This window comes from Aptenodytes forsteri, unplaced genomic scaffold (genome assembly GCF_000699145.1).
Source record: "Aptenodytes forsteri isolate BGI_AS27 unplaced genomic scaffold, ASM69914v1 Scaffold153, whole genome shotgun sequence".
NCBI classification, from domain to species: domain Eukaryota; kingdom Metazoa; phylum Chordata; class Aves; order Sphenisciformes; family Spheniscidae; genus Aptenodytes; species Aptenodytes forsteri.
In genome coordinates, this window is record NW_008796178.1 from 1,648,628 (window position 1) to 1,660,057 (window position 11,430).

General features: G+C 38.8%; 2 protein-coding genes across 2 annotated transcripts in view; one reads left to right on the forward strand and one right to left on the reverse strand.

The window, feature by feature from the left end:
• Positions 1–5,948, forward strand: part of MILR1 (mast cell immunoglobulin like receptor 1) — a 6,934-nt gene extending 986 nt beyond the window's left edge. Inside the window, exons 3-8 of the mRNA XM_019474231.1 lie at positions 783–1,070; positions 1,393–1,677; positions 1,879–1,992; positions 2,446–2,535; positions 3,628–3,687; positions 5,887–5,948. Coding sequence (XP_019329776.1) covers positions 783–1,070; positions 1,393–1,677; positions 1,879–1,992; positions 2,446–2,535; positions 3,628–3,687; positions 5,887–5,948 — 899 coding nt within the window. The remainder of the gene's footprint in view (positions 1–782; positions 1,071–1,392; positions 1,678–1,878; positions 1,993–2,445; positions 2,536–3,627; positions 3,688–5,886) is intronic.
• Positions 5,949–6,010: 62 nt separating this feature from the next.
• On the reverse strand, positions 6,011–11,424 carry POLG2 (DNA polymerase gamma 2, accessory subunit). The gene is made up of 8 exons (XM_019474232.1): positions 11,367–11,424; positions 10,794–10,920; positions 10,540–10,645; positions 9,976–10,149; positions 8,798–8,938; positions 7,856–7,936; positions 7,131–7,231; positions 6,011–6,212 (listed from the first exon to the last, which is right to left on the reverse strand). The coding sequence occupies exons 1-8, from the start codon at positions 11,389–11,391 to the stop codon at positions 6,047–6,049; spliced, it is 921 nt and encodes a 306-aa protein (XP_019329777.1). The 5' UTR covers positions 11,392–11,424; the 3' UTR covers positions 6,011–6,046.
• Between the last annotated feature and the right edge of the window lie 6 nt (positions 11,425–11,430).

Sequence of the window (11,430 nt, forward strand, 5' to 3'; positions counted from 1 at the left end):
GGCAGGGGGGTTGGACTAGATGATCTTTAGAGGTCCCTTCCAACCCAAACTATTCTGTGATTCTATAAGTTTCTATACAAAGTTAACTGTCTCTTTGCTGACTTTGCTGACTTGTATGTACAGTCAAAATTGCTTTAAGTTGTTAAAACATTTTTCCCCTCTAGAAGTGCCATAATTTATCTTAGTCATGACTAGTTTATTACTATTTTCTATGAAAAGACATTACAAGTTTTTATTACAAATTTATTTGTATGATCTCATAAAAGCAAACTAATTTGATAGACCGTCAAGGCTCCTGCTGCTACTATTCAAAAGTTCGATCTACTTACATAAGGTTAATTCTGCCTGTTTACATACGGCCACAAATAAAATACTGCTTTTACTTTCAGGTTCCCACACTACCTCTCAAATAGTGCATGAGGTTACTTTCTCCTACAATTAACACACCATAATATTTATATTTATCTTTTATACTTCTATTATTTTCATTGCTACTGTAGTTCAAAAGTATTTTTGTTGGTTCATCTGGATACATCTGCTGGCTTTGTGTGTATATGCTCTCTTTTGTATGAAGACATGTATTTTTCATCACGTGTTTGAAGCTGCATACTGATTTTGAAAAATACAAAGTTGTGTTGCCCGCTACCGAAGGTGGAAAAAAATATAACCCCCTATTTCAACAGAAATAAGTATAGCCTGGTCCTCAACATATTTTGTGAAAAATCTGGGAGTTTCTTGGAGGGTAGGTGCAGTGAACTCACTCAGAAGTTTCTTCTTTCTAGAGATGCTGTCCAATCCCATGCTCATACCTGTTCAGGGGACTTTGAATGTAGTGATGAACCAGAATGTGACCCTCTCCTGCCACTCAGACTCTGGAGCTCCACCTGTCAGATACACATTGTTTAAATGCAATCGGAAGGTATCTACTTTAAATATGCCAGACTTGACCCCCGGTTTATTTAACTTGACTATTAACTCTGCCAGTGACGTGGGTGAATACAAATGCAAAGCCGAGAATAACATCTCCAGTGGCGGAAAATACAGCAACAGTCTCAACTTCACCCTTATAGGTATGTCTTCCTGTATTTTATTTTATTTTAGGGGCACGTAGCCATGCCTGATGCAATGTATCTGCAGCAGGAGGAGTCAGGGTTTTGTTTGCGGCAGGTACTGTTTTGGACTGCAGCGTGTGCCTGCCTTGCTTGCAGAGCTGAACTGTACTGCAAATGGCTATTATTTCCTTAGGAGTCAGCAGTGCTATTCTGATCTGGATCACCAAGCCCTCCATCCTTGAGCCCATCTCACTTGCCAATGTTGCCGCTTAGCTCTGAGTCTTGCTTTGGAGCTTGTCCTGTACTCAGTGATGCAGTCTTTTCAGTTTTCTTTTTACAGAGCCAATTTCCAAACCGGTGCTGAGCTCACCCATCTCTCAAGCAAAGAAAGGCCAGAATGTGACCCTGTTTTGTCTCTCAGAGAACGGCTCTCTTCCTATCTCATACATATTCTTCAAAGGAAGAAAAAGCATCTCTCCCCCAGTGAAGATGCAAAAGAGGGAAGCGGCTGTGATTTTTCTATTTATCAATTCCCCTAGTGACTTTGGAACCTATAAATGCAGAGCTGAGAATAGCTTTTGCAATAATACAAAATACAGCAACAGTTTCAACTTTACATTAGAAGGTATGCATGCGTGAAACGTTTTACCACTGCCGATAAACAGGGACACTACACAAAATTCAGAATGTTGTAACAATGCAAGTTTTTTAGCCAGAAATTTTGTTCCTGCAATACAATGTTCAAAATGCAAAGTCTTGATTTTAATTTACAGAAATTATGAAACAACATTTCATTGCATAAACACCTTTTTTTTCTTTTTGGCAGAAGAAAGAAGCCATTCTGAGCCCTTGATAATTTCTCTTGGACTGATCCTGCTACTATTCGTAATAGGCTTTGCTCTGGCAATTCCATTTTTCATCATTCCTTCATATAAAGCAAGTGAGTTATTTGAATGTCTGTTTCATTTTCCAGAGGTGCTCATTTATGTTGTCAATACTTTTTAGTGTGTAAACACCATGTTACAAGTAGAGTTACCCTCTTGGTATTTTAGGATGTTGTCAAGTCTCCTCTTAACCAACATAGCCAACTTAACAAGACATTGACAAGGCAAAATCTCTGAGCTATGTTTTAGATGGCAGGTCTGGGATGGGGGAAGCAAAGCAACATCTAATTTAATACACATAAATGTTGGAAGGAATTGGACCTCATTGTTCTTAGTAAAGAAAGGAAATTCTATTAGAAATGCCCTTGGTTAAGGGGTAATTTTTATCATGAAAATAACATAATCTGCGCTCTCCAAGTATTCAAAAAATACGGAGCTGTTTATTTCCCTCTAAGAAAAATTGATATATGTATATAGGCATGTGTTTGTTTTTCTTTTGCAATTTGCAGAAAAATTCAAGTCTACTAGGTCCTCAACTGGCCTTGCTTCAACAATGAATGCAGAGGAGTCTGAGAACTATGTCATATACACAGAGATTGGTAAGTGCCTGCTACTCCCCATGCAGTCATGAAACTTACTTGTGGGAGTTTGGTTGAAGAATGCTATTATACTATTTGTAGCTAGTATGGGCAAATTTCTACAGGTACTGCAAAAGCAGTGGAAGGGGACACCTACTACCACTCAGTAAGTGAGCTAATGCTACTACTGACCATGCCTGGCAGAGGAATTATTTGAAGTCCCTCAGGATCCATATTTGGTGCTACCTGTCAGCCATGCAGCCAAAACTGCAACTGGTTAAGTGAACTGAAGTTCTATACAAAAATCTACTGTAAACAGAAGTAAAATGAAGAATTGCATTTGGCAACTCATGGTGAGGACTGAAATAGCCATTACAGAGGAAAAGAAAATTAAAAGACAGTAAGTAGATCGGAGGTGCAATGCCCATTTACTAAGAGACAAAAGCGGGCTATATGCAAGTTGTAGCAAAATAAAACTTAAGTAGCACCTGCATTCTGTTCAAAATTGTTCAGTACACAACAGTTCTTTATTCCATGTTTCTTAACTTTGACAAGACTCTGTCAGTTCAAACTGAAATTATGAAGTAATGCTGGACAACAAAGCAACTGACCTATGTTAAGACACTGTACTACTTCAATCGCAGAAAATACACAATAATGAAGACATTACATGAAAGCCACGATGCTATTATCTTGTAGTTTTCTGCATTTGCCTTATATGTAAACGTCAATATTTTCAAGGGAAAAAGCAACCCCCAAAACAAACCAACAGCAAAGGTATTATGTTTCCTGCTTCTAAATATCAAGAAGGGAATCATTCTCTCCGAACAAATCTGCCTTCCTCTTCATATAGTAAAATTCTAGCTGCTCTGCTGTGTCAGCTCAGTGCTCTGTGCAGCTGCTCATGCCAGCTATCAATCAGCATTCTACCCACATAGCCTGCAAGGACAGTGACAGTAGCTCTGATAAGGCCCATGAACGCTACAGAAAGCATGGTAGATTTATATTCAATATGGAATCTCACTGCTTTGTTTCAAGATTATTTAAAAAAAAAAAAAAATCTGATCAGTCTCTTGTAATTGAGTTAACTGGTTTTCATCATCTTTAATCCAGAGCCTGTTAAACCGGAAGAAGAATACGTCAACTTTTCTGTTATTAAAGAAGATGAAAAAGGTGAAAACCTCAAGCTATAATATTGGAACATCTGATGTGCACAAATACGTTTCGGGGGGATTTTGCTGGGGGGAGGCAGGGTTTAGATAGTAGCAGTTACATACTGAAATTGCTTACTTACTATAGAGAAATTAAAATAACTTTAAGACTTTTTTTGGGGGGGGGGGGGGGGGGGAAAAAAAGTGAACAACTCCCTCCCAGTAAAAAGCCTATCACCATCCTATGACGCAAAAATTCAACAGCCTCATTATGAAACCATGCAGGAGATGTTATTAGTGACGAAGTTGCTGATGGAATATTAATTCTTCTGATGTGTATCTGTACCAAAAAAAAAAGTGAATTATGTTATTCTGGCTTTTAGCAGAGAAGAGGGCGTGTGCTACAGTCTATTCAAAGGTCCTCATCAGAGACTGAGTACAAGGTAAGATCTCTTTTTTGATTAACTTAATCATGTCTTTTTAAACAATCTTTCAGTCCTCAGATGTGATAAGTACCACCAAGTCTGCACAGAAAGAGATGATGTTTAGATACTAGTTTCCTGGCCTAATTATTTCGTAGACAGACAATATAACTCATTCTCTACTAGCAAGCAAAATTCCCAAGTCATAATCTCTAGGGACTACAATTTAAAAGAAAAAGCAGAACGGACAAAAATTGGAATTAACAAAGACCCAAACAGCAATCCCATTAGACAACCAGTAGCTTATTGCCCAAACAGCACCATAAAAAACAAAACGAAACAAAACAATGCAATCGCTGTCAGGTAAGATCCTGCTGGACACAATATGTAGTCTGGCATTATATGCATCTGATGAATAAATGGAAAGGAATAAGTGATGTAAAGCTTTCACCCAGACCCAAGTTCCTGTACATTTAACAATTCTCCTGAAATAGAAACTGGATTGTATGCAAACATAAGATAATCAAAAGGCTTTAGTCAAGTATTAAAAAAAAAAAAATCCCAGCTGTGTTGTCCTCTTAGGCACACACTAGAAGATCCATGCTTGGCCTCTGTACCTGCTGTTACCTAGCAGCAAGGATGGCAATTTCTCAGTTCAACATTACTTCAGCTCTCAGGGTAGGGATAGGATGCCAAAATTAATTTTTGGGACAGTTAACTCCAAAACAAATTCTGCATCCCACTATAGGCTGTTTCTTAGAGGTTTCTGGGTTGTTTTAATGTCATTCCATAGCCAGCTTACGTAGAATTCCATGAGTTCAGTAAGTCACACAGCCACACTATGCTAACCTTGCATTACATCTAGCATAATTACACTATGCGGCAATTAGTATTATTGTTACAAACAACCCATTTATAGTTAAATAAGCACTATGTTAATAGAAGAAATTTTTAAGGCGAGTTCTCGTGTTTCATGACATTGATGACTATCAGTGGCCACATGCCTTGTTGCATACACCTTACAGCACTTTCATACAGTGACTTAACAAGCTGTACACACATAGTAAACCTACAGACGATCAGAATCACTCCATTTTGTATCTATGCAAACTCTGGTATCTGATTTTGACTACAATACTTAGGTATAAGATAAATGCAATCACACGTTAGTCTTTTTCCATCATTTTCTATGTACAGACATTTTTTTTGTCCACAAAAATGCTTGTCAAAAACTGTTTACAATTTATTTCTTCTATTTCCTCTGTTACTCTTGATAATGTATTTCTGATTTTTATGTTTATCAAGTGCAAGATGAAGTAGCTTAAATGTTGAAGAACTGAGGCCATGTGATTAAAATACATTCCTACAGATAGTACAAAGATACTTACTGATGTTATGACTTTTTTTTGTCCACAAAAATGCTTGTCAAAAACTGTTTACAATTTATTTCTTCTATTTCCTCTGTTACTCTTGATAATGTATTTCTGATTTTTATGTTTATCAAGTGCAAGATGAAGTAGCTTAAATGTTGAAGAACTGAGGCCATGTGATTAAAATACATTCCTACAGATAGTACAAAGATACTTACTGATGTTATTAAAACATTTAAGATTTTAAAGTCTTTTATATAAAATACCATTTTCCAGCAGAGACCATAATTGTGTCAGCAACACACAGATGAAATGAATTTTTAGGTTAGGATGGAGTATTTTCAATAAGATAGTAAAACTGAAGACATGAGAGAGAATATGGTTAGCCCTGCTAACGAGGGACAAGTTTGTCTCTTCCCTCTTTTCAAGGTGACCTGGAAGACCTAGATGGTCTAGATTTGACAGAAAACAGATGCACCACCAAGTTTTAGCAGAACTATTTGCAGAGAAACCACTGAGTCCGTGACACCATAGAAGTCAGTTCAGGCACAGATGTTTAAGAAATTCCTTTTATTCAACGAATTTAAGTTTACACATTTTTGGCTGATGTTACGTACTTAGTTAAAAAGTCCTTCAGCCTAGAAATGTGCATCATTTCCTTCATGGTGGTGTCTCTGCTTCTCAGCTGGACCACTCCATTCTCTAGAGTGGCATCAGTTATCAAGACGGTGAAGAGAACACTCATCTCATCGTACCTGCAAAGAAAAGAGCACACCTGTTACCGCTTTTGGTGTATGAAAAATTCAGATAAGTTATGTACAAATGACCATAAGCTGTAAATATTTATTTTTGCTATACTGCACGAAGTCCAGTGTGAAGACACCTGTCTTCTTATTGCCATTCCTTGCCTTCCCGATTACATTTCTTTAAATTATTTACTTTAGTACGTGAAAAGAATGTTATTTGGTGATCTATTACAAGACTATTTTTATAGAAGCAGAATATATCTTTCTTCTGTTATTTAATAGCCAGACTTATTTTGAAGACTACTGCACAGAACAAATAGTCATATTTATTTTCTCTCGGGAAAAAATATTCATCAATGTGCTCAAGATCCATTGACGTGAGCAGCGATATGCTCAAAATTCACTCCTGATCAACAAATCATATATGAAGCCCTCAACTGGAATAGTAGTTTTTATCTGCAGAAATAATTCCATCACATACACTAATGGTAATGGTTCCAGACTTGGAAGAACTTTAAGTTCAAGACTAGACACAGTGTGCTATTTAAAATAGTACTTAAGAATGAAACACAGAACCAGTGGAGATGCAAAAATGGGGGGTGAGGGTGGGCAACAGTTCTGTGAGCTTGTGACTCATCCTAAGAAATTTATTTTCAATAGGAGTCTCTAAAAGGCATTTCACAGTTCCAGAGAAACAAAAACACATGAAAGGCTTATACTTCACTTAATTTTAAAACTGAACTATGGGACATTGCTCTTCGTAATAAAACTAACTGAATCCAAGTTTATAGTTCAGGATACATGCCTTCAGTCATGTGGTTACTGCACTCGATGACTTCTTACTGAAAACAGGCATATTTTCGCTAGTCCACAGAAAGTCATCTTTCACCTTCATAGTTTAATTTACAAAAGACTGTTTCTCCTTACTTTGTATAAAGCTGTTCCAGAGATACCTGCATGGTTTCAAGATAACCCGGCCATACAGAAATTCTATTTTCTGACAGTTCATTGAACAATCCTTGACAAACCTGTGTTTATTTAAAAACAAAAGTTAAAAGACAGACTTTGAGGGTTTGAAATCCTATACAAGGAAACCATTAAAACTCTAGTACGCGTGGTATTAGCATTCCTAGCTGGTGTTAATTTTCTGGCTGAAATAATCTCAAAGTAGAAAGCAGCCTGGCAATGAAATCTCCATTTCTATTTAAAAACATGCCAGTGTAAGTTTCCTCCCTTCTGTGGGGACTGGCTTAATGACTGACTTAAATAAAAATTTTTTAAAAATCCTTCTGAAGATGTGACCCATGCATTAAGATAATTCTGAAAGATTAAGAAACTGAGAGGGATTGTGTTATTTTCCTTAATTTTGCATGGAACAAATATAAACTCTATTAATAGTACTAAAAGCTGTGTATTAACACGAGGAAGGCATCTACTACCCACTGTCTGCCTGCAGTGTACTCCTTTGGCTGTGACTCACAAACTGCATAGTGTAGTAAAAATCTGTACGACACTGTAAAATCTGTACAACCATGAATCTCCGAGAATCGAAGCAGCAGCACGATTTCCTCAATGTAAACAGCGTCTGAATTGTAACAGAAGGTTACATGGGAAGTCAATGCTCAAAATTAAAATACTTTCTTACAACGTACCTGTCTCAGCTCTGTTGTTGGACCTTTTCCTACATCCAAGGCCACTTTAAGAGGTGCTAAACAAGGATGAAGCTTAAGTACCTGATAATTTTACAAAAAGCAATGGATTACTACATGTATTTAGTGTGAAATTCTAAACAGACATAGGAAATATTAAAATTTTTTCACTGAAATTAATGTTCTAAACATGCAGAAGTTTTCTCATAGCACAAAATCCTGAATTAGAAGCAAGCTGTATTTTATATAGCTAGCAGACATGCCAGCTAGGTTAGTGTGGCAGAAATTACTCCGTTTCGGCTGAGCCCCAGAAAAGAGTCAAAGTTTTGTTGGCAGAGCTCCATCATCTTCAGTGGAGCCAGAGTGATCGGAGACAGCCCAGCAGTTACCCTCCACTCTACTGCCTGTTACCAAACAGCTGTTTGATTAGCGAGTGCTGTCTGAAAGCTGGCACTCTAACTCCAGAAAACCAGGGTGAAAGTGAGAATAATGATGGTCCTTGGGGAAATACCCCACTACCACCTGCAACCCACTTCTTCTACCCTTCTCAGCAACCTTCAAATGCTGCTGGAAGAGACAAACTCCTCTTTCCCCTGCACAGCAGCTACGTTCCAATTCCTCTTAACTCCTTCATCACTTGCATGGCAAGAGCCTGCCTTCTCATCAGAGAGAAAGAAGGTAAAACAGGAAAGGTGACCTCAGAAGGAGAGAAAAATTGCTTATGTGGGTGAAAAGGACTGCAGAGGCAGTCCCACGGGGCCGCCTACTGCTACCAGTGAAAAGCATTCTGTCTGCACCTGCTGGGGAAGGGAACAGAGGACGGAGGTGAGGAAAAGGGAGATGTTTCCATCCTTGAATTTACCACATTGTCTGTGGGTTTTGTACTTAAGACCTGCCCCTGCCTTCCACCATCCATTCTTCCTTACACTTTCTACAAAAAGTTACCTTTCTCTGTGAATTTTTCTTTTTTGTTAATGGATTCTCAGCTAGCTGTAGAGAATCAAAGAGATACGCTAATGCTCCTCGGTCCAGATTTCCACTCACAGACAGAACATGAGGAATAACATTCTTCCTTCCATCTCGGCCCTGAAGAGAAAAAAAAAGCCACAAAGGGATACCTCAAATACTGTCTCAAAGGGCCTTTTGTTTACTTCAAATGTATAATGAGGCATTGAGCTCAAGCACCCTTACTACATTTAAAATACAATCAGACATATATTTTAAAAAGTTACCAGCGATCTTAAAAGTGTAACCTTAACTAGGTAAGATTGTAACACTGGGGAAAGCAGATCAGAGCAGGATGGGATTTATTTATTGTCCTGCCTCTCTGATCATAAATTTAAATCTACGGCCAATACACTTGAAACTCTGCATTTTCTTTTGGAGGTTTGTAGATTACTTCCAAGTGACCACAAGGATATGTCCCCACATTCTGAGAAATCACTGCGTAACCCACAGTTTTGTAGGTTACATTACAGTCTTCTGCCTTCTGTATAGAAATAAGCTGCAAAACCAGGAGAGACAGACAGGACTGTCACAAGAAGCTAAAGGTTGCAATTTACTGGTAAAATACTAAGTTACTCTTATTTTATCTGTTCAGCCCGACATTTCAAACGTTGCCATTCGCTAGAAGTTTGTCCCTCACCAGTATATTCAGCGGAAAGGTTTCCCTCTGGTCCATTCCCCCTTCTGAGTGTGGTAGCTTCTACAAAGCCATTTGCAGTGTTTCTAATCCATTAACCCATATATACTCCTACATATATAGAACTGGACAAGTACAGAAAGAAAAAACATTTACAGGTTCTTTTTGATGCGAACTTAACACTGCAAAACACAGACATCTACTCACAGATAAAGGCTATGCAGCTGACAACAGCTCTCTTGTCAATATAGATAATTTCTAATTTCAAAGAATTAACTCCTTGCAAAAAGAAAAACCAACCAAACAACAGTATTTTATCTGCTTTTGGAAATGAAGGACTGACTGCAGAGTATCAATTGTACTGCTTTTACAACAAAATAAAGAGACAGTCACGTGCTAAGCAACTGGGCCAGCAAAGAAACCGTTTCTCTCACACGTTATCATCTTTATCAAAAAAGGTTTTTAATGTAGTAAAGCTTACAAATAATTTTGAACTATCTCCTGGATACATCTGTAACAGTTCGGTATCACCAAGGTTCTTCAGTGTTTCTATTGTTTCTGTCCCCCAAGGAAAGCTGTAATGCAAGTTAAATCCTCTTCTTCCTTCTTCATCCTGAAAGTCACTGCTGCTGAAGTTAGATGGGCCTACTGCAAACTGAAAATTAAAGATGTAAGAGGTGATCACTACTGTGCGTGCTGTATTAGCTACAAAAAACAAGTATGTAATGCAAGCTGAAGTCTATGATTTCCAGCAAAAGATTTTTATGAATTACAGCCCAAGTCTCTTTACTGTTTTACAGCATTTTGATCTCAAATCAACTACAAACACCAAACATTTGCCTTCCTGCAAGTCATGTTGTAAACTACTTCACTACTTGTCACAAACTTAAATAGTTTTTTGGTTTCTCACAAGAAATACATGTGTTTCAGTGACAAGAATAGGCAAGCGATATAACGCCATAAAACCGATCAGGGTGTCGATTCCCCCCTCTCTCTGAGATATAAAGGAGCAGGCCAAGATTTCCCACGGGTACGCTGCTGTTACCTTTCTCCACCATTGGAGTCTCTGGCGTAACCAGTAATCGAGCCACTGTCCTGCAGTTCTGGGAGAGCTAAACCATGCAAGCAAAGACGTGGTCCTTTCGCCTATTCTTTAAACAATAGCAAGGTCAGCAAGTTAACGCCTTCAAAAATAACAGGGAAAAAGCAAGACACGGTGTTCAAAAGTAATCCAAAAGCGAAACAAGTGCAAACAGTTGCTTTAAGTATGAAAAGGGATTAACCCCTCTATTACTGTACCTTCTAAAGCTTCTGTTGAGCTGTTCACTTTCTGGAAGAGAATGAAAGCACACTCCAATTTGAGCAAGGCCACAAGGCAGTCTTTTGTTCACCAATTCTATGCAGCTAACATATTGCGCCAAAGCACCTGTCAAAAAGACAAATCGCTAATTTTAGTAGCCACAGGAAGAGTTTTAAATTTTTAATTCTACCGAGAGTGAACGTAGGACACGTGAAACACATGCTGTTTACATGCTTAGTTAGTCCCACTAACGTTGTTTTGCAGAGACTGCCCAGCAGTCTGTAGCCTGGTTCCTCCGAGTACTTTGGCAACTGCGATTGTAACGTGCCTTTCCCCTAACTACAAGGGAAAGCATCCAACGTGCACTCCGGCATTCGTGCTGCTCAGGTCCTTGAAAAGGACGCAAGCTCACAGCATGCAGGTGAAACTTTCCCAGCGCTCGAACACAACTGGAAAATTCCTTTAAGCGCAGCTGCTTCGCTCCCAGCAAGAAAAACGCGAGCAGGCGTCCAGGCTGTCCAGCGCTCTCCAGAGACCCGCCTCACCCCCGCGGCGACGGACGCGGGACCTACCGGGAAGCAGGCTCTCACGAAGCATCCCCGCGGCCCCCAGCACTTCTTCCAGAGACGGACCGCC